The following is a 24,066-nucleotide window of genomic DNA, read 5'->3' on the forward strand; positions in this document are numbered from 1 at the left end:
AATCACTGGTCACCGAAATTGACAGAGTGAAGTTTCCGATTGCTGAAGTCTTGTTCCCCGGAATTATTCCATCCATTAGATGCCGCTGAATGGAGAGCAGTCAACGTGCGTTGCTCAAGCGCCCCGAAAGTCCAACCAGCGCCGCTTGATCTTGAAGCTTCTTCGTTCCAGAAGTCACGCGCTACCAACTGAGCTATCGAGGCCTGCCTTGCTTTTCTTTACTATGAGCTAAATGCATCAAGACGTGTTCCCCTCACGACCATCAGCACTCTTGATAACGCACCATGGCCGATCTTCATAGCAACTGTCCATACAAATCTTAAATATATCAGCTAAAGCTATGTGGGCTAATAAAGCTATACCGTAGCCTAAATATATATGTTGTTTATTTGTTTTGTAATATTTTATTTTCCCTTTATATCTTAAATTTTTCTGAAGGTGTTGCGACCGTGCCAAATTTCTTTCAACTCCACAGTGTAGATTCTAACAATCTGTTTAAGCCTGATGCTTGAATCTTTATCCTCGGACTGGGAAAGCTTCTTGCAGAGCTTAATCCTGGCAGTTTCGCATACTTGTAGAGGCTTTGAATCACTCACGCAGGCCCGGTCACCGAGATTGACAGAGTGAAGTTTCCGATTGTTGAAGTCTTGTTGCCGGGGAATTATTCCATCCATTAGATGCCGCTGAATGGAGAGCAGTCCTCAACGTGCGTTGCTCAAGCGCACACCCCGAGAGTCGAACCAGCGCCGCTATTGATGTTGAAGTTTCTTCGTTCCAGAAGTGACGCGCTAACCAATTGACCTATCTGGACGGACGATTTAGTTGTGGCAATATCGAATTACGAGCTTTCGGAACACAGTCCCCTAGTCATGTGCTATGAGTTTATGACGAATGGTGTTGAATTCAGTGAGTGGTTCTTTCATGTGGCTCTTTGGTTTAGCTAAACTACACACTACGAATGCTTTTGGCTCATTGGTGGTCAAAAGAAGATTTTGATGAAAAGTTTAGTAGGCTAACAAAGTTTTATTTTGGTAACTTATGTCTGTCCTGATTATTTCTGAACAGATATTTCAAAAAAGCAAAAATGCAAACATGTTTTTACCATTTCAACTTTAAACAGATTTTTGGGAAAAAAACCATTGCTTTTTTTATTTTCGTTTTTTTTAACCATTAGGCTACGGTTTTTTCACACTTCCCTTTGTTGGTTTTATTGTTGTATTATTATCGTTTCTTTTGCGTTCCAACAAAGAAAAGTAAATTGAATTGACTCACATCCCTGAACATGATCACCACTAAGACCATTTCCCAGGATTCATCATTGCAGTAGGCTACTGGTAGCACTTGAAATTGGGTGGTTTATTGTAATCACTTGCGGAGCATGTGGCCACACTTGTGACTTACAGAACTTAGTCAAAATTGCAGAAAATTAGGGTAGCCTACAATAAGTTTTTTAGCAGCTATAATTTTACAGTTCTTTGTTATGATAAATGAAAACAGCTGTTACTTGAAAAAATGTATGAAACGATTGGAAATTGTGAAAAAAACAAAAATCGTAAAAAAACGCAACTACAAAAACCGTTTTTAACCATCCATAGCCTATTAATATAATTTATTTCAGTTCAGTTGTTTTTATTTCTGACCATCACAGCGAAAACAATACACGTCAACATAGCAAAGGTCTAGAAATAGGTACAAGCGACAAAACAAAGCATCAGACAAAGCTGTCCATATCCAAAACAACGAAATAATACACAAACTGCAAATATCACAAACAACCACTTTTGATGCCGCCAGTTTAAGAGCTCACTGAACAATAAACATGGTGAAAAACACTAATGTCCTTGCAACCCCATTATTATTATTATCATGCAATTATAAACCTTTTAAAGATTACAAAGGTAGTTTCCTACACGCTTACTATAGATGTACTGAAGTTGTACGTGGCCTGTTACCGATTTGACGAACGAAGAGTCACGCATGTTTATCTCTCTAACGTTAAAAATATTCAGCAGTCAGCATATAGGCTACTATAGACTACAACCTCAGTGTTGATTTGTCACATTAATTCACAAGAAACTAAATTGAAGAGGTAACATAACTAAATAGTTTTCCCTCAAACACACGATGACAATCATCAGTATTTCGCTTTAGACGTTAATGAGGACTTCACCACAGTAAATGCAGCTCCTCCAAATATAAACAAAACTAAAAGCAATACAATATATATCGTGTAATCGATTCCCTTTTCCAAAATTTCAAATAAGTGTTTATCCACAACCACACTGTAACTCACAGACAGAGTCCTATTCACAAAGCAACTGAAGTAGCCGGCGCTATTCACCTGCGCAAAACAAAGGAAAGCTTGTTAAAAGCAGGGCGCAGTTCGAAACAAAGGGTTGACAACAGGTAACTTACCATAGGCTACTAGAATTTGCAAGAGCTCTCATAAGCTACTATAACGCTGCTGCATATCAGGCTTCTAGAAGTTTCGGTTTCAAAGTTAACAAGCTTTATAAAATTTATAAAAACACTGATGATTATTTTTTAAGATTTCTCCACTTTGAAAAAATCGGCTAAACTTGAAACTCAATGCTGTGCAGGCTACATTCCGTTTTTGTTTTTTTCAGAAATACTGTTCACTTCTTAAACACATGAATAGTATAGGCTACTAAATCAGCTAACTGCAAGTAACTTAATTCTCTGACTCAGAAAACCCTTTTCGAAGCTTAGACCCAAAGTGTCGCAGACTTGTAGACGTTTTGAACCACTGACGCAGGCCCGCTCACCGAGATTAAAGTGAAGCTTTCGCTTGCTGTCTTTAAATTATCCCATCCACTAGGTGCCGCTAAATGGTAAGTGTTTCTTAACTTTTAGAGTTATACGAGTTGTTGAAGAAGTTGTTAGAGTTGTACGCTTCATAATCTCGTCGTTATTTTATTCATAAGTAAAATGTTTATGATAATAAAGCGTTGTATCCATTACAACTCCGCGTTGCTTCTCAGTGCTATACACAGCAGACAATGTCAACCGGACAGAAGTGCAAATGAGTAGGCCTACATTATCATCCAAATCCATTCTATTGCTGGCCAAACGTGCCAAAGTGCCAAACAGGACTTTTGAAAAGTCTTTGGTAAGACTCGTCAGGGGATCGAGCATATGCCTATCAATGAGGATGTTTCATTTTTTCAAAAATGCTTGAAGTCTAATTAGATCGGATTTTGGTCACATACAGCCGATCCAAAATAGTTTTTTGATCTGACGACGAACTTGTAGAAGGTGCGCAGCCCCCCTAAACTTGAAAAATTGAAGTGAGGAAAAATTTTCAGGAAGTTTGCGATGTATCGGTAACGGAAAGAGATAGGAAGACGTGTAAGATGTCAACTTATGCGGACTATTGGACACGAAATACATTCTTTTGAATGTATGTTTCATGTAAATGAAATTTACTTGTCTCAAGTATCGTTTTTCGCACTAGTTGCAACGTTCCTCTGATAAAATTAAAAGTAAAATTAACAACAAACAAAATGGTTTATTGCTTCACTGACGTTTCGCGCACCATGACAATGCGCATCATCAGAGCGAATAACATACAAAATAAAATTTTACCAGGTTATATACTGCAGTGCGATTGAAGGCAAGAAAAAATAAAACAAGCTATATTTTAAAAATTGACCAATGATGTGTGAGCGGTTACTTTCCACGTTAAATTACGTAAAAACTTCCAACAATAAACATAAAAATTCGAAGCAGTGACGACCAACAGAAAAAAAAGTGCGATTAAAGGCAAGAGAAATAGAACACAATGTTTAAAGATTGGCTAATGATGTGTGGTTACTTTCGACGTTAAATTACGTAAAAAACTTCCAACAATAAACATAAATTCGAAGTTTTCAGTGCTATGTCCCGTCTTTTATTATGATCCATCCCAATCCTTTGCCCCGATGTTCCTTTCCTGACTTTGTTTCAGAAAGATCTCCTGCAAGCTTTTGAAGTTATTGATTTTCCGGAAACAAACTTCATTGTTGTGTAAAATTTGATGCACACTTGTAGCCTAAACTTACTCTATATGCCTTAGCACATAAGGTTTGTTGCTCTCTATAATTTGTTATCATTGTGGTTACTAGAAAGCGTTTTGCTTCTGTAAAACTGGGAACAAAACATCAAAACTATGAAAACAAGCAGTTTTTGTCAATTAACTTTTTTCCGTTGCAGACAGGGTGGTAAAATATATTAAGGGCAGATAGAAAGTTGACCATTCCGCCAAAGTTGACACCTTACGTATCTTCCTATTTCTTACAGTTACAGAGATATCGCATACTTCCTGCAAATTTTGCCGCGCTGTAATGTTTCAAACATTTTGGAGGGCCTGCGCACCCTCTAAAACTCGCCCGATCGAAAAAATATTTTGGATCGGCTATATGACCAAAATCTGATCTGATTAGACTCCAAGGATTTTTGACTTCAAAAATCTTAAAAAATGAAACATCCTACAGAGCAAGTAAAGATTTTTTTAAAACGGTCTATTCCAGAGTTGTCTTCTTTCAACTACCTTGGTTCTCTCTTGACAGCGGACGCACGATGTAAGAGAGAGATACGAAGAAGAATAGGCCTAGCTAAAGACGCTTTTAATAGACTACGACCTATTCTATTGGATCGCAAGCTTTCTATTCTTCTGAAGGTGCGACTTCTCAAAGTGTTAGTGTGGTCTGTTCTCCAGTATGGTTGTGAAACATGGACCTTCAACACAGAAACTAGGCGTAACATTGAAGCAGCTGAAATGTGGTTTTACAGGAGAATGCTCAGGATTTCATATACTGATCACATCACAAAGGCAGAAGTTTTAAACCAGGTACATCAAGACAAGGAACTATTGAACAACATAACTCAAAGGCAACTCAAATTTCTCGGTCACATTATCAGAAAAGAAGATTTCGAAAATCTCTGTCTAAGCGGCCGCCTTCTCGGGAAACGTGCTCGTGGCAGACAACGAACAACATTTATATCCAATTTCAATACATCATTCAGCCAACCAAGAACACTTTGGGACACTGCGCGACAAAGGGAACACTGGAAAAATTTACGAACTGAGCATCTAGTTCATCAAAGGCCGCATCGGCTATGACACTGTTGATGATGATGATTCCAGAGTATTGTTGGTAGAGTTATTATCAATTTACTTACCGCTACGTTACGCAATATCAACTCATCCTTATTCCCTATCTCGCCTCCATGTACTGCATACTCTTTTTTGTTTTTATGACGCAATATCGGGTAGAGCGGAGAGCGTGCGTCAGCTTTCTCGTATTGCCATGTCACGGGAAGAAGTGGATGGGCACCAATGCACGGGAGACGAGCAGTATCTCCAACAGACACGTGACGCACTAATCGCTCAGCTGGTTCAGGAAGTGAAGGGAATTCACCTATTGCACAAATCAATCAATCAATGGTTGATTTTAGGGCTTCCTAAATAGGCCTATGGGTCGCGATTGCGACACAAAACAGGGTGGCAAATCATAATTTTACGATTGCTAAACAAATGGAAAACAAGCCTACTGTGGGTAATTTACACTGTAAACTGCCCACCAAGAGGTCGCATAGAAAATTGTTTTCTGGAATAGGGTAGGACATGGCCACCTAAAGATACAGCCTGATTTGTCACATTTTGCAGAAATTTCCAGGTTTTTCTAACTTTGGGCGAACGTTTGAATAATTTTTTTCTAAAAATTAGATTTTTACGCTTTCTTTATTCTTTTCCCCAGTTAACACAATAGGTTTTAACATCCTCACGTGTTGAAAAACAAAGAAAATTTGATTTTGTAGATTTTAGTCAGACTATTAATTTTCAATAACAGTCTGATTTTGCGTTTTTCAACTTACTTTTTCTCATTTGCTACTGCTTCCCAAGGCAACAAAAAAGTTTTTTGTCGTTAGGAAACCGCAAAAACATTTCAAAAAATATCAGTCAAGCACTAGCAGTAGCTGTAATCAAAATCTGCAAAATGTGACAAATCACTCCGCATCTCCAGGTGGCCATGGGTAGGACAATAAAAAAAAAATTGAGAATCCCTGGTTTATTAGCCAGGACATGGCTTGGAACAGAGCCTACATGTTCCAAATATACAAGTTATAAATAGGCTACACTGCAAAAGTGAAACAAGTTTTCGTGCTGACAGGGAAAGCAACGAGACGACCACGGTCTACTGGTTCCGCCAAGGGATTGTAGACTCAAGTCAAAGCAAGCTCTAAAACGTTTTAGCATTGTAATTTGTTGCTGTGCAAACCAGCCCGGTTTGACAGCAAAAGAATTTTGTTCTAAACAGGTAAGGTAATTTTATTTGAGGAAAGTAATCACAATTTTATATGCTGCTCCTGCAAGAAAACATTAATCCGAATTAGAAGTGTTGGTTCTTGATAGTTTTTATGAAAGTCGTCGGAAGCCGGATCCGGCCACTTATAAACCGAGGAGTCGGAGACGTAGCCCATATTTTGTGCCCGACTTCATAGCCCTCAACAAAATTTCCCAAAACTTTACACTCAGCAATTTTGTTGGATGCAACAGTGTGCTAAACAGAGTCGGCCAGTGCACCGGGTTCGGATTTACGTTTAGAAAGGCGGTTCAGCTTAGAAATACGTAAGTTGTACGGCAAATGCTGATTCTCATGCAAGCCATCCTCCGCTTTTCTAGTGAATAATTCAGAAAATGTTGCTTTTCGGGTCTTTGTCCTGATTTGAATAAATTAACACCTTCGGACGTTGATGGAACTTACAACATGGGAATCGAGTAAAGCCTAACTGTTACTATGAGATATCGGTTATCATTACCGTTATCGTGGTGATAACAGTATATCCCTGACCCTACAAAACAAAATACCGGTTACCTGATTTTGCTTTAATGAGAAAAAAACCAACACGACTGGCGTGACAACGCTCCTTGCAGGTGTTTACAACAATGTAATCACGATACTTCTGCAACCGCGCAAGCTTAGCTGGCGGAAGCATTGAAGAACGGCAGGAGATGAGATGTTCTTGCAATCCATGACGCGCTTTTTGTTTGGTGTAACAGAAACCTAAAAAAATGTAGTTTCTGTACAACAGATACCAAATTCTTTAGAAACTGTATTTAGACACCAGCGTAAGTCTTTACACGTCCGCCCCGTTAGCTCAGACTTTACTGTATAGACCAGGGGTCACCAAACTTTTTTTGCATGCGGGCCACTTTGGCACTAAGGAGAGCTGTGGCGGGCCGCACTAATAAAATGTTAGGTAGGTTGACTCTTATGCTAGAAAAGAACGCATTTCGTACCCAGTATCCAGCGTTACATGTTGTTCATATTTATGTTAGAATACCGCAGCAACAAAATTAATCGAACAACGCTACTGCCAGAGTGCCAGGCCAAGCTCCTTTTGGAACACTTTTGACTTTTTTAACAATGCCTAATAAACGAGGCCACTTGTTTTGCGCACTTATAGCGAGGCGAGCGGTTTCATCAGAATATTTATCGCCAAGCAAGAGAGGTGTTGTCACTTCTCTTCACAAAAAATATCTTGCAATTAATAGTTTCAGTAAACCAGGAAATGTTAGACGCATCGCAATACAGGCAACAATAGTCACCTGCAAACATATCAGCGAAAAATAGGCTCCAATAACAGGGAAAAAGAAACCAGGCACCATGAAACCAAACGCTTGTGGAAATCAACGAAAAAACGTTTCTATCGTAACTCATGAACAGTCTTCCCTCTAAAAAGGCAATGCGTCGGTTCTTCATCTTTTTTGTGAGAGTCTACAAAACCGTCTTTCTTTGATTATTATTAGACAAAGGTCACTTGCGGTGCTTATCAGCGTGGCAAGAATTGTTGATTAAAACACTTTGCAGTACTAAACTAAATATTTTCATAACACAACCAGAAAAAGTCTTTAAATTTTTATGTAATATTTTCCAATTTATTATAAATTGAGTTGGCACACCGACCTATTTTGCCAACAAAAACTTGCATGAAGGGAACACTGCTCGTGATGTCGTGAAACACAATAACGGTGAAACGCACACTAGTGTTTACATGACATTTACAAACTTAAAATCAGCAACCCCATGCTCATAGACAATTCCGAAATTCGAAAACAGACGTTTTATTTAACCACTGGGACAGTTGGGCTGGACATCGCATTGAAATAACTTTAAGCGACCCCCGCCTAGAACACAATCTGATTGGTCGGTCTGTGGAATCGTATGCAAAGCAAAAATTTGCTTCCCGGAAAGTATTTTTGCCTTATTGCTCTTTAACTCCTCAAGAAAAATATTTTTGTTTGTACTTGTACGCTGATACCTTTCGCGGGCCGCACATAATCAGCGTGGAGGGCCGCATGCGCCCGCCAGTTGATGACCCCTGGTATAGACGAAGAAACCTCAAGATCAAGCGAAGTTGGTTCGGCTCTTGGGGTGTTCGTTTGAGCAACGCATTCCAGGACTGGTCTTTATTCAGCGTCACTTAGTGGATGGATTAGGCCTAATTAAGACAACATAAAGAAAACTTTGCTCTGTCAAATCTCGGTAACCTGCCAGCGTCAGCAGTACAAAACCTCTAAAAGCACGCGGAACTGCCAGGAATAACTTAGGCTATTAGAAGCTTTGTAAGTTCGATTAAGCTTCCAAAGAAACTTTCTGATACAGTTAGTAACGTTTATTTTGCGTTATGGTCATTGCCTAGTGCATTGCACCGGGTCACGTGCACTTGATTACGTCGTGCCGCCCTGTGGCTGTGAGTAGTTGGTAATTACGGCAGCAGGACTTTTTGGTAGCCACACAATGATTTGTCCTTAGTTCATTTTAGCTCTACTCGTGTTGAGACCTTTTTCAATTCCTTTACGTTTACCTACAAGCGTAACAGTGGTGTCAGAAGTAAAATAGAATCTACGTGGCAGTTTTCCGAAGTGAGAAGATTATTACATTGTCGCAGTGGTTTCTGCACAAATTAGTCATGGAAGAAACAGTCAAAGCAATGCTAGCCACAATGGAGAAACAGCAGGAACAGTTTTTATCAATGTTAAATGACATTAGTCGAATGCAAACCAACGAATCAGCGCCAAAGTTTGAAAGTTTCAACCGGGATAAGGAAAAATGGAAACAGTATATGCAAAAGTTCTTGCATCACATGGACATTTACAATGTTGCAACTGATGACAAGAAAAAGGCATGTTTGTTATCCTGGGTTGGACCTGAGACGTATAGCTTGATTGAGAATCTTTTTGGTGACAAAAATGTACGTGATAAATCGTTCAAACAAATTTCAGATAAGTTAGCATCGCATTTTAAAGAAACCATCCATGTTCAAGCAGCGCGCCATAGTTTTTACAACTGTAAATTACAAGTGGGTCAGTCTTATAAAGATTGGACAGCAACTTTACGAGGGCTTGCTCAAAATTGTGAGTTTATATGCAAAAGTGAGCAATGCAATCATCTCAGCTATGTCGACGAGCAGATTAGAGATGTTATTGTATTAAACACCCCACACCCTGAAGTCAGGCGTCAATGCTTGACGAATTTAAATTTTTCACTAGATGATGTTCTCAACAAAGCTGAAGTTTATATCAGAACTGTGCAAACCGATAACATCCTAAGAGGGGAAGGGACATCAGATGAAGCAGTTGTCGTTAATAAGATGTCCGCAAAGAAACCTTCAGTTGGTTCCACAAATCAAGGTCGCAAGGCGTGGAAGTCATGTCAGGATTGTTTTTCTAAACATTCTAAGGGTGAATGTCCGTTCAAAAGTTACGTGTGTTACAAGTGCGGAAAAAAAGGGCACATCAAATCTGTGTGCCAGGCAAAGGGGTTACAACGCCAGCAGAAAGACCGAGTAGAAGCTATAGGCCATGTAAGCAGTTGCAACCAAATTCGAAAGACACCTCCATGGAAGGAAAAGCGGAACTCAAAAGCTTACCAACGCATCGGAAAGCAAATTTGGATCCGTGCAGAAGTTAACGGCAAACCGTTCACGTGCCAGTGGGACACTGGCTCAACATGTTCCATGGTTGGGTTAGATGGATACCACGAGTTAGGTTCTCCCACGTGCTATCCATCAGAAACCTCACTTCATGCTTATGGTGGTAGGCCTTTGCATGTTAAAGGTCAATGCTTCGTAAATGTTAAAATAGGTTGTCAACTGAAGTCAAGGATGAAGTTAATCGTACTAAATGAAAACAAAGGCACAAACCTAATGGGTCTAGACTGGAGTGACAGTTTTGGCTTGACCAGTCAGGGTATTTCGGTGTTAGATCAAGTTTCAGACAAGAAAAAACATCTCGTATCTTCACAAGTTCAGCAGACAGAAGAATCCTTGCTAATGCAGAGGGAAAGGCAAGTTTCAGCTTTAACTTGCAAATTTTCCAGAGTTTTTTCGTCTGATCTTGGGAAATGTGTTAAGACAAAAGTTTCTATACACTTAAAACCGGAAGCAAAGCCCGTTTTTTCCAAACCAAGACCAATTCCATTTTCCAAAAAGCAAGCTACCAAAGAAGAATTGGACAGACTTGTGGAGAGCAACGTTTTGCAGCCAATAAATTATAGCGACTGGGCAGCTCCGATCGTAGCGGTGTCGAAAGCAAATGGAAGTATACGAATTTGCGGCGATTTCAAGGGACTGAACCAGCAAATACAAGTGGATCAACATCCGTTGCCGACGTTGGACACGTTGCTGGAATCGCTGGGAAAAGGTCAGTACTTTTCTAAAATTGACTTGTCGGATGCTTACTTGCAATTAGAGCTTCATGACGAAGCAAAAAAACTTTGTGTCATAAACACACCTTTTGGTTTTTTCCAATACAATCGTATGTGTTTCGGTGTGGCGTCAAGCCCAGCCCAATTTCAACGTTGCATGGATAAAATGATTTCGGGAATCCCTGGTGTAGCAGCATATCTAGATGATATCTTAATTACGGGACCGACAGAAAAAGATCATTGGAATAACTTAGAGAAGCTTATGGATCGTTTAAGCGAGTATGGGTTTTGTGTTAAAGTACAAAAATGTGAATTTTTCAAGGATTCGGTTGAATATCTTGGTCATGTAATCGACAAAGACGGAAAGCGACCGTCGAGCACATCAGCCGAAGCAATAAAACAATTACCCCAACCGCAAAACCTTCAAGAACTTCAAGCTTTTTTAGGGAAAATTAACTACATGTATTATACTGTATTAACTTACTGTATGTAACTTACTGTATTATGGTCGTTTTATAGCAGATCTTCCATACAAGGCAAAACCTTTAAACTCCTTGTTGAAGAAAGGAGCAGTGTTCAGGTGGACACAACATTGCAAACTCGCTTTTCAACAATTGAAGGAGGACGTGATCAATGCAACCACGCTAAGTCACTACGATGAGAGCAAACCACTCATACTAGCCACCGATGCATCCCAGTACGGAATAGGAGCAGTTTTGATGCAGAAGCACGATGGTGTGGAACGTCCACTCGCCCATGCATCGAAAACTTTGAGTGAAACGCAGAAGAGGTACTCACAAATTGAACGAGAAGCGCTCTCTATCACCTATGGAGTAACGAAGTTTTACCAATACCTGTACGGTAGGAAGTTTACTTTAATTATGGATCATAAGCCACTAGTTTCGATTTTCTCACCAAAAAAGAATCTACCAGTCCTAACAGCTCAGCGTCTTCAACGATGGGCTATTACCTTAATGGCATATCAATATGATATTCAGTACAAACCAACTAACCTACATGGTAATGCAGATGGACTGTCTAGATTGCCTATGGGGGTAGACAAAGCGTTTGATGAAAACGAGGAGCGAGAGAATGCGGAGGTTTCGCATTCTGTAGAGGAAACCATGGACGGTTTACCTTTAACTTCGAACGAGCTTAAAACAAAAACGCTTCACGATCCGGTCTTAAAATTAGTTCTGTCGTATATCCAGGACGGTTGGCCTAGAAGATTACCTGACAATGATAAGCTTCGCTGCTATGCTTCGTATAAAGACTCGATGTGGGTAGAAAACGATGTTATACTATTACAACGTGACGGTTTTCCACGAGCAATAATTCCGCAATGTTTGCAGGCACAAGTTTTAAAACTCTTGCATGAAGGTCACTGGGGAATCACCCGAACGAAGCAGATGGCACGCAGATACGTATGGTGGCCGCAGTTGAACAAAAGCATCGAAGAGATGGTGAAGTCGTGCGGACCTTGCAGGCTTGTCGCAAAAGCTCCGGACAAAGAGTACCAAGCATGGCCGAAAACTAAAAAGCCGTGGCAGCGGATTCATCTCGACTATGCTGGACCTTTCTTAGGAAAGATGTGGCTGATTTGCGTTGATGCACACTCAAAATATCCTTATGTTTCTATGCAGAACATCGGACAGGCAACTTCTAAAGCAACGATCAGCGCACTTCAACAAATCTTTGCGATAGAAGGCTCTCCGGACACGATTGTCTCAGACAACGGAAGCCAGTTTACGTCCGGAGAGTTCAAGACATTTTGCATCAAGTTAGGAATACATCACATCACCTCGCCAGTGTTCCATCCTGCATCAAATGGCGAAGCGGAACGCTTCGTCCAAACCTTCAAAAGAGCGATGGAAAAAAACTATAAGGGAGAAGTGAGCAAGCAAAATGCTCATCTCTTAGTAGTCACAACGTACAGAAGCACACCTCACCCATGCCTCGACTGGAAGACTCCAGCCGAAGTTCTTCATGGGCGCCAGCCGAAAACGCTATTGTCCTTGTTCTCGCCAAAGGAAAAGAGTAATTCAAAACAAGAACCTGCATCTCATAAGCGAAGCTATGAAGAAGGTTCATTGGTTTATGCTCGAAACTATGCATCTGGTTCGAAGTGGCTCCCGGGTACGGTAATTAAAAGACGGGGACGTGTCCTGTACAACGTACGAACGGAACGAGGCGTTTGGAAGAGACACATAAATCAACTTCAGCCCAGGTTTCAAAACGTTCATACTGAAAGTAAAAGTGATTTTTCTGATTCAAGTAAAGTTAAGGTTGCACCAAGTCCAAAGAAAGATTCCGAACCGACCGATACCAATGAACACTCTGGGCATAGTAAAGCTGTCCCACAGAGACGCTATCCAGTTCGAAACAGACGCAAACCTGATTTTTATCAGGCTTAGTCAATACGTTTGTTAGTCGTATGTGCTTCTAACCCTAATTGTAATACGACCATTATTGCAGTGATCTGTCAGAAACACTATATATATTGTGTATGTTAAGTCGTGAATACTTGATTAGTATCACCCTCCCTTAGCTGTAATGTTTTATTTCTACTGCTAAGTGTTAACTTATAAAGGAGGAGTGATACAGTTAGTAACGTTTATTTTGCGTTATGGTCATTGCCTAGTGCATTGCACCGGGTCACGTGCACTTGATTACGTCGTGCCGCCCTGTGGCTGTGAGTAGTTGGTAATTACGGCAGCAGGACTTTTTGGTAGCCACACAATGATTTGTCCTTAGTTCATTTTAGCTCTACTCGTGTTGAGACCTTTTTCAATTCCTTTACGTTTACCTACAAGCGTAACACTTTCTTTGTTCAAATTACTACCATTAACTTTTCAGAAAGCACATTAAAGATAAAGCAGTTTCAATAATAAAGATTACCGTATTTTTTCTTTTCCCCAGTAAAAATACCACATCTGTCACACCTCTGCCATCCAGTCCATTTCCATGTTATCCAGTCGTCTCTGTACTTCCCTGGCTTTATCGGCGGTTGCTCTCCAAAATTTTCCAGAACACGGAAAGCTTTGTGTAGATTGACAACGTTCAACTGGTAAACAGCTTGTCGACTTGATTTGAGATTTTGGTGCACCGGAATGCTTAAAGATACGTTATGCTTAAAATTACTGGATGTTACTTAAAGCGCCATACTTAAACTTAGAAAAAAAAACATCAATAGATTTTTTAGCTAAAGTTTAAACCCTAAAAACATTTGGCCAACCTATCACTCAAAACAGTATTTCAGTAATTACCTAAGCCACCATGCAACTCTACACTGTGTTTACATGGACTTTCCATGCCAAATAGAATGTGTAATGTGGTAAACCAGCGCCTGCTTCTATCAAAAATGATTATACAGTATTAATATATTTATATCATATAGTTCTCTTATTTTATCAATTACTTTTGAAGTGTCTTTGAACATTTATTTTCATTACCAGCGCTAAAACAAAAGTAGCCACTGACAAAAAATAAATTATGCCAGATCATGAAGACCTTCAATAACCGGACTGCCACAACCCGCATAAACGGGGCATGGCGTAATGACACAAGCGACTTGCGCCAGGAAATGGCTGGTGTGCCAGTTAGGACTGAGAAGATATGGTGCCTGCGATAGGAGAATCGGTAAACGGAATTTTGCTGCCGGGCTGCGAAATTTTGAAAACCGGTACGGGCTAGGGAGACAGACACGGCCTTCTCTTTTGTGATAAGGGTCGTCTACCCACTAGCTTAAGGCCGGCCTTGCAGAACGGCTTACACCCGCAGGGTAAAAGCAGCCTACGGAGAGCGTTTTCTTTCGTCTCCCTCTTTCGATATCATATTCACTGTAGCGTATATTTTTACCTTGATAATTTTCTGTTATTGCAAAAATACAGTCCAGAATCTTGAGCGGTGAGATTAAACAAGACAAGGTCTGCAAATGTAGATTTTTTCCTCTTTCCTCCCACCACAACTCGATCCTACAAAAGCGTCGCATGTAAGTTTCTGTTCCATATTTTTGTATGTTATCATTATAGTGCCACAGCACTAGGCTACTTTGTTAACGAAAAAATTTACTGTGCAGTATGAGCTAACCGATATCCCAACAAGAGGACAATAAATTCTTAGTTTTTTCATACAACATAAAAAACGTAAACAAAAAAGTCTACAACTCTATCTTAAAATAAACACTTTGGTGAATTGCTGATAGGCTAATTTTGGAAATCTTTATCCTTGGAGTGAAAAGGCCTGCTCTGATGCTTCATAACTTCGTAATATGGGTCCTACGAACCTACTTAGAAAGGCTTTGAACCATTGACGTAAGCCCGGTTACAATAGTTCATTGTGCTAAGTTTTAGCTTGTGGTTGATGTGGAATATGTGTCACAACTCACAACCGATGCGGCATTCGAAAATCCAGATACTGAAATAGTAAATCTCGCCAGCGTTGTGCATTGTCCCAAACTTCTTTGGTTTTCTGATGTTTGTCTTGAGTTATTGCAAGCTCGCTATTTTTGTTGCCTATAAATTAGCAACGTCCCTGATAAATTGTTCCATCTATATTAGGACTAAATTCTCCTGAACGTCCTTCGAAAAAAGCCTTTGGATGGACAAGTCTGACATTAAGCAAAATTTTAAGAAAAAAAATAACAATTCCCTTCCAGGGCTAAGAAATATAATAAATAAAATTTTGTCACTAACAAAGGCAGCAGTAGCGCGTTTCTTTTTAGTACCATAGTGATAGCAGGCGCTACATTTATTTAATAGTTGTTGCATCACATAGCAGCGATACTTTTAAATTAATGTAACGGTAGCGAGTAGGCGCTACATACGCTTTAATCGCAAATTCGGTAGGCTATGTTATATATCCACTACTTTCAGGTTAAAAATGAAAAAAATTAATATTGTTTTCAGTGACTTCTTGTTTGAAATTCAGACGTGATTGAACTAACTGTTCGTTTCAAAGCTTTGGATATAATCTGAAAACAATGTACAAAAATACATTTCAAGCAATTTTTTGCATTGTCATTTCAACCAATCAGAGCAAATGCAAACGCCTGCGTAAGAACAAACATTTCCAGAAAGATTGTTTTATACTTTTTTACAGAAATGATGATACAGTGATAGTAATACCTTCAGACTGAGCAAATGGAGATCAGTCTTTTCAAATCGCTGCCGACCACAGGAACACAGAGCGGCGTCCGTGGAGTAACCACCTTCACACAAGACACTTCTTCCGGTGGGGATATTGACAAACTGAAACTACGTATAAGTTGAATACGATTTAATTTTAATGAACTTAATGACTGAGGAAATCGTGTTCAAAAACCATGTTTTGGTGAATCAAAAGCGTAAGCTGAATTTCACTCACAAAACTTATCCCATGTCTCTGTGCCATCAATTTTGAATAAAACAGTGTTGTATAGCTTTGGAAGAGAAGTAATTTTGGAATATCACAAACTGAAAATTGATAATAGGCTAAATGGATGAAATCCAATCAAAGATCCGTTTAATTTATTGCCAATTATTTGTCTTTGAATAAAAACCAATTACAAAAATTTCTTCGTAAACTGCATGCAATGTTACTTACCGAATTGTGACACCTTCTTTGACGATATGTCATTTCGCCACATTTACATGGACTCCATTTTCCCCATTTGCTCCATTGGCCCTTGAAAATAGCCCCCTCACAGGGACAATAGCCCCATTTGTCGTACCTTGACACGTCATAAACAGTACCGCACCAGCACCTGTTGCTGCCCCCGGCAATGCACTGGTGGTATTCAGTACCTTATTTTTGGTGAATAACAAAAGTTGTTATAACACACAAAGCATCCCAACGGCTAAATACAGAATTACAGTAGGCCTACACTACCAATCGACCCCTAGTTTCCTTTATCTCTATTTTTGACCTAGGCCGAGTAACCCAGACAGCAAAATCCTTCATTTTTACATCGATTCAACGTTTGAAATCTTGTACGTAAAAAGAACAGATTTTGCTGTCTGGGAAAAGCTTGTTACCGCAGAGTAGCATTAACTTAAAAAGTTTAAAAGTATTTAAGTTTAAATGTAAATTCTAACAAAACTAAATAAGAATCCAAAGTGCCTGTTCGCCCTATTAACGCTTTCACTATCTGGCTAATTTCAAAAGCATCACTGTTACGTCAAAATCAAAGCCAAGCATTGTACTCTGCAATTTAAGCTATAGGCCTAGCAAGCGTAAAAAGTCACGACCGGATTATGTCTAGGGATTTACTTAGCCAAAGCAAGCAAAAGTCCAATCTGGAAATCTAGGCTTTGAGGACGAAACGTTTACTTTAATATTAACCCATCCTATCCCAAGTCATGTAAATTGGCATTTTAAACATAATCATGTAAATTGGCATGAAAAGGGGAAGGCTTACGCTCTGTAGTGGGCTCTCACAGGCTGAAAATGATGATGATGATCCCAAGTGTTTCGATTGTTGCAAACCTTTTGCGCTATTACAACAATTTAATTTAGTTTGTGATGGAAATGCTGCTAAAATGCTGATTGATAGTTGACAAGCGTTTTGCATGTCATGCATTAAAGTTAAGCAGATAAGCCATCCAACATGTTTTTCTCATACAAATGTGCTTCTAGAGTTAGACGGATGACTTTTTTACAGATAAATATACAGGTTACATAAAAATCAATTAACCTCTGAATTTAAAGGGAAATGTACAGTAACTCCCTGGGTCTGTTCCGTACTCAGCTAACAAACGAACTCCAACTCGAGGAATAGCACAAGGACAAAATCCCCATTTTAGATCTTTTGTAAAATTTGTTGTGGTAGAGCACCTACAGTATATAATAAAGTAGTAAGATATATGGAGGTTAACATTTGACTCTGAAAGAGAGAGAAAAAAACTTTTCTTTTGTCTGTTGCGAGAATAGAGTGAATAGTATACGGTAGCCTACAATTATAAACAATGCGAATAAAATAGCACCAAACCAATCTAGATTCCACAACACACAGGAAGCAGCGAAAGACTATAGGCTACTAGTCATCGAGTCAGCTGCTTCCCGTGTTTTTAATGTGCCAATTGTCAAGCATCGGCATTGCAATGAAACAAGATAAGCTTAAGTTCAGTAATAATGAAACCAAAAAGTTCTTTACTGCTGCGATAGTCAAGTGAGATCCTATGGTTTTATTCAAATATCAAAATCATTATGGCCTAGAAAAATAGTAGGCTACGAGAAAAAACAAAACAAAAAACAGAAGAAAAAAAACACCTATGCTAAAACTTCATACTCTAACCGTAACGCAATCAGTCAGTTTATGGGCCGAATTGAATACAGTTAATAAGATGACAGCCTATATAATACGTAGTACAAACAATGTTCATTGTTCACTCCGAAAACAATTTGCGAAACAGTCGTCAACGTTGTGACTAGGGTTGAACGGATAGTTGTAAAAGCTTGATATCCGGATAACGGATATATACGGATATTTGATAGGCTAATTTTATTATCCGGTTAACCGGATATTGGAAGGAACACTGAAAGCTACCCTGTCGCAGCATATCTAGTCTTTTAACCACTAAAATACACATGTTATCTTGCAATAAAGCACAACGCATCAATAGTTGAATCGTTTAGGCGAGACCGGAGTTTTGTAGCAAAAAGCCCGCATGCACTAAATGCTCTTTCTGCTTCTACAGAAGTGGACTGAATGGTAAGCAGCGCTTCATAAAGAATTTGAAGATTGGCCGGCCGTTTCACTGTTGCTTCATAGACTTCACATTCTTTTCGGATTGTCCTTCTGCTAAGTTCTATGGTATTGGATTTGGAAGGTGGAGTAGTTGCAGTAGCAGCAACAGATGCTGACATGATGGCTTGCTCTAGTTGTTCCTTCAAAGATGTAGGCCCTCTTTCTACCCTTGCAGAAGTAGTTGATACCAAGTTGCTTTCATCTTCTACTCTAGATCCAGGATCTCTTGCAACCTCTCCAAGTAACCTTTGCAATAGGGTTGCTACGAGAGCGTATACCTTGCTTCTTTTTCCGAATTCACCAAACGTGTCAAGTTTATCATCCATCAGAAATCTGGGATCATGCAGGTATTCAAGTAGGTGGGTGAGACATGTGTCTCGCCTTTCTTTGATTCTGGTCTGAAGGCAAGATCTGAGACATTCTGAAAACGCAGAATCAGTATCAGAAAGAGTTTTAAGTACAAAATCGTGAATTCGTTCAGCTGTCAGCAGCGTGGAATCTCTTCTGCAAAGTGCATCTACTGCATGTTTGACAGGTTCAAGGACATTAACCACATCTTGGAGGATCTTTGTTTCCCTCTCACTGATTGTAATGGGAGAATTAACTTCAACAAGAGCCAATCTGATGCATTTCTCCATTTTTACAAACCGTTCTATCATTTGTAAAAGGCTGTTCCGTCTGGTTTTTGAATCTAGAATTAACTTCAGCTCGGTATTGAACTGTCTTTGAACGTGCTTTTGCAAAATTTTATTCTTAAGAGGACGATTTAAGCCATTACTTTCATCCTCCACAAAATCTAGACCATCTTCTACTTCTTCCATCTCCTCTTCTAAATGTTCCGATCCTTCATCATTTTCGCTTTCTTCCAATTCATCAACGTTTTCTTGCCTAGCATACAAGAAATCCATGACAGCTAAATGATAACCATTTGCGAAGCAAAGCTGGTGGATGCAACAAACCAGCCTTCCAAAACGTTTCATCACACTAGCTCCATCTGTGGTGGCTGCAACAATATCTTCCATCTTTACGCCAAATTCGTGCAATCTTTCTTTCACCAAATCTTCTACTTTTTTAGCTGGCATGGAGCCTTTTATCCTCGCCATTCCAAGATTAATGTAATCTTCGTGATAGTGAAGGTTTAGATAATTCATGTTTCTTCTGTTTCTTGTGCTTGTGTACTCATCAAGCGTGATAGAGCAGAATTTTGTACTCATTTTTTCCATTTCGATTTTATCTTTCGTATTGCTTTTCAGTTGGTGGTAGAATGTCATGACAAGATTTCTGACAGTTACCACGCTTTGTGGTAACTTATATCCTCTAGATAAAAGTGCTTGTCTCATTTGATTGCTGGTAGCAATTGTGTTGAAAGAAATTCTGTCAACAGCTGCTAGCTCTGCAACAATTCTCTCTAACGAATCTTTGGCTGGTTTAAAAAAGTTGTCAATCCTGCTTGTACCAGTGGAACTGCTGTCTGTCATTGCCAAAGAAGAACTTTGCATTTTTGTCTTTTTAGCCTCAACCTGAATCTTGTGTTTCAAATGCAAGTGGTTTCTCATGGCCCCTGTAGATCCTCCTTTGCAGGAAATAGTACTTTTGCACGTTTCACACTTTGCCTTCTCGCTATTTCTTGAACGTAGGAAGTAGGCCCACACAGGATTTTCACTTTTAAAACGTTTGAACTCCATTTCAGTCTTTTTTATACACTCGAAGTAAGATATAAGCCTACTGTCTCACGCTTCTTTCACTGCGTTTTGTGTCTATCTAACTTTTGGACTGTGAGGTGAGGACGTGTGGTAATAGAAAGACTTGCAGACTGCAGTGACGTCGTAACAGCGCTAAAAGCCGCCGTCTAGATCAATCAAACTTCTAAGAAATATTTCTTCTAATGTTGCCGACTTTGCAGTTTTCACCTCTTGTGGGAAGTCACCACACCGTGTTTATCGGAGTGTAGATAACTGCGGGATTGCTATTGGCCACCCATAGCTAAAATATCGGATTTCAAAATTGTAAAAGAGGCGTAAAACACTCAACACACAGTAATACTTTCTCTTTTTTATTACACGGTTAACCGACAAAAAAACTATCCGGATATCAGATAGGTGAAAATGCCTTGGTTAAACGGTTAAACGGTTAACCGATATCCGGATATTTCAACCCTAGTTGTGACAATACAAACAGACGCGAATACAATACAAACAATCAGACGCGAAACCGGGTTGTGAAATCGGTATGGGAACGAGGGGTCAGACGATTGGTAAAATGATTTTGTTGTTTGTATCAACCATAAAAAAAAGAATGTCCGCATTCCAGGAACCTCTTGTCTGCAGAAGTTCGCAATTTGCAACCCTCCCCCACCTTCCACACACTGTCGCTTCAAAAATTCTACAATTGCATTTCCATCAGTGCGCCTCGAAAAAAAGAATGTTTGTTTCCCCGCGCTTTTTAGAATCAGCAGTGAGTTGTTTGCTCTCCAGGTCTAAATGTAAAAATTGTTACGAAAAAATTAAGCCTGGGGTCAGTGGCGTAGCCAAGGGGGGGGGGGGGGGGGTTAGGGGTTACAACCCCCCCTTTGGCACGCGTATGACGTCACGCTATTGAGAATGATGCTTTCAGTCTAAAAAAAAATTACCTAATTTTATACAAAACTGCATTAAAAGAGCGAGTTTTGCCAATACCAAACATTCAAACATCTCAGCCAGGAATTAGCAACAAGAAAACATAGAGACTTAGCTTTATTTCCGAAAAATGCCGAAGAAAACATGATCTTATCCTTTTGCTATGCCACCGGACAGCACCATTTTACAGGAATATTCATACCCACATTTTTGTTGAAAATGCTCTCAGAATACACCAAATTCAAAGTAATTTTTCAAAATTTTTTGGGGGAGGCCCCCCAGACCTCCCGCCGCTGGGTCGTCAAAACCCCCCCTTTCAAAATTCCTGGCTACGCTACTGCCTGGAGTCATCCCATTTTAAGGAAAATTCAGTAGAAAATTTGTTTGTGGTCATTTTGATACCAAGATGAAGGGAAGCAGTGAAAAATTTCAATCTTTTTTCTAGGGTTTCGCTATCTTTTCCTTTTGTTGGTGCTAAATTCGTGTGTCTACTTTGAAGTTTTCTGCATGTTCGCGACATCAAAGAAAAAAAAATGTATAAATTTTCCAAACAGTTTTAAAGTTTCTCCAACAAAAGTTCTTATCTGGCAACACTGACATTTCTCACCAACACGCAGCATCTTTCCGACCAGTTGGTAAACACATGTGTGAAGACAGCGATTTCCCATTGTTCTTTTCGTAAGTGAAAGGAAAAACACAATAACCGCCTTCTGCATTCCCACTGTTTGTCATAATACCTTCCTGTTCCTTTGTTTTTGTAGATGCAATGTCCTGTGACAAATTACCAAGTGTTTCACGAAGTTTTTATTGACAGAAACTTTTTATGAATTGCTACGCCAGACAGCGATAAGCTTTCCAAAAAAGAAAAAAAAAGTGTTTGAAATTCATATACCTTTAAGTTCATGGGACTATGAAGGCCCAGAGCCCACGCCCTATTAGTCTAACAACAAATGTAAGCTATAATATTAATCTCACGAAACTTCCATCATAAATGAGACTGAAGCAGGCTGAAGGCCTAGCAGTACTTTAACAAATCGGCGTGTCTTGTTTATATTTTTCAAGAACACTTTTGAATGAAATTTTTAATAAAAAATCTAATTTTGGTGATGAAGACATACCTCATTTTTATTGAATGCTATTGCAATTTGATGACTACCAGCTGTTGATATTCTCAAATAAGTCCACACTGAAATATCCAGAGTTCCTTGAGCCGAAGAAACTTTACCGTGTTGAAACAAACTTTCAGAATGCCTGACATCTTCATCATCCTGACCTTTGCAAGTAAGTTTTACTGTGTCTCCTTCAAAGACATCTATAAATTTCAGGCTTCCAGAAGATCCGTTAGAAATTTGTAACGATAAAATAAGATAAGCAGACGTGTACAGAATACTTAAATAAATTTTCATTTCAAACAATATAAAAACTTTGTTCCTTTACAGCAAAACTGTCTTTAAGCAAAACTATAGAACAACTCTTTGACAAACTCATAAAAATATTTCTTAAATTTTGAAACATTAAGTTTAAAAGTAGGCTGTACCGTTTTGTCGCTTCTACCTGTTTCTAAAATTCTACTATGTTTGTCATATATTGTTTTTTCGTTGTGATGATCAGAAATAAAAACAAACTGAACTGAACCGTACATAGGCTAACTGAATAAAAAAAAGCATTTGGACTACAATCTTTTTCGTTATATCCCTTCAACAAGAAGTCGTAAATAATAATCATAAATCAAGTTGGCCTATGTCTTGAACAACATAGCTGAAATCTAATACTGGACAAGGGTTGCCAGACTGAAATTTGCAAAAAAGGTCAAACTCACCAAAAAAATATGCCAACTTAATTGAGGCCAAATAGGTAGAAAAAAGGCTAAAAATAAGCCAAAATCAAACAAGATAAAATAAACTGTAGGCCTAAGTCGTGACTCGTGACTCAATGTGCCAGAATCCGAGCTTGGATTTGTTCTTGTTGAAAATCAGCATTCAACAACTGTAGCCTACCTAAGGCACCAGCAAATGGCCTGTTATACTGTAATAGGTTTGGCAATTGGCAAGTTCTTAAAATTATTAAGTCAAGTCAATTGTTCGTTTAAAGCTGATTTGTCACCAGCAAATTAGCCTAGGCTATATATATGTCACAAAAATAAAAACAAACTCAAAAAAAGCGCAGTCATTAAAAGTTGAAAAAAGCTCAAAAGTAGCCCAAAATTGAAAATTTATGTAATTTGGCCAAATATAGTATTTGTGTTATAGAAATTGGTTCGAGACTAAACGAATCAACCAGAACACAACCCACAAATGTTCCCGGCTTGGATATAAAACTAACTTAGCTTATTTCGGGGGGAAATCACTAAACTGGCAACTTTGTATAATTGTGACCTGTTAAACACAGGCCTTCTATCGCATTATCACGAAACAATTATGCAAAAGTAGCCCAAAATCGTTGAACTGGCAACTTTGTGCCAATGTGACCGATGTTTACCCTTTTGTAATGAAACACAGCCCTTTTATCGCATTATCACGAAACAACGTCTCCATCGCAGTTGCAGAATTTTTGCGTCGAAAATTTGATGTGACATCTCACAAGCATTGTGATTATTAAATTACATTGCCAGCGATAAAGCATGACTGTAAAAAGTGTAATTTTTTAGGATGGAGCCTTACCACATTAACTTCAAAAATGCGAAGTGTAGGCTACAGCTGTGTTTTTGTTCATTTCTTATTCTATCACTCTTGCTGCAACAAGTTTTATTGACTTCAAAAGTTTTATTTTTAAACATCTGAAATACAGTTTATATTTGAATAAAATCACAGGACTTCACTTGAGTATCGCAGCAGCACATAACTTCTTTTTTTGGTTTTATTTTTACTGAACATCGGTCTATCTTGTTTCAACATAATTTGCCGGTGTTCAGTTCAGTTCAGTTGTTTTTATTTCTGACCATCATATCAAAACAATACATGTCAACATAGCAAAGGTCGAGAAAAAGGTAGAAGCGACAAAACGCGAACGTTAA

General features: G+C 39.0%; 1 protein-coding gene across 2 annotated transcripts; it reads right to left on the reverse strand.

The window, feature by feature from the left end:
* Positions 1–1,435: 1,435 nt before the first annotated feature.
* On the reverse strand, positions 1,436–22,479 carry LOC145783461 (uncharacterized). 2 transcript variants are annotated; one of them, XM_082595346.1, is made up of 10 exons: positions 22,172–22,479; positions 21,661–21,824; positions 17,386–17,525; positions 16,296–16,495; positions 15,839–15,967; positions 14,571–14,686; positions 13,611–13,825; positions 6,879–7,067; positions 5,182–5,420; positions 1,436–2,341 (listed from the first exon to the last, which is right to left on the reverse strand). In XM_082595346.1, the coding sequence occupies exons 1-10, from the start codon at positions 22,457–22,459 to the stop codon at positions 2,135–2,137; spliced, it is 1,887 nt and encodes a 628-aa protein (XP_082451472.1). In that variant the 5' UTR covers positions 22,460–22,479; the 3' UTR covers positions 1,436–2,134. The 2 variants fall into 2 exon arrangements, with proteins under 2 accessions (XP_082451472.1, XP_082451473.1); XM_082595347.1 differs by lacking the exon at positions 1,436–2,341 and adding an exon at positions 3,896–3,976.
* Between the last annotated feature and the right edge of the window lie 1,587 nt (positions 22,480–24,066).

Source organism: Aplidium turbinatum, chromosome 14, assembly GCF_918807975.1.
Source record: "Aplidium turbinatum chromosome 14, kaAplTurb1.1, whole genome shotgun sequence".
Lineage (NCBI taxonomy): Eukaryota > Metazoa > Chordata > Ascidiacea > Aplousobranchia > Polyclinidae > Aplidium > Aplidium turbinatum.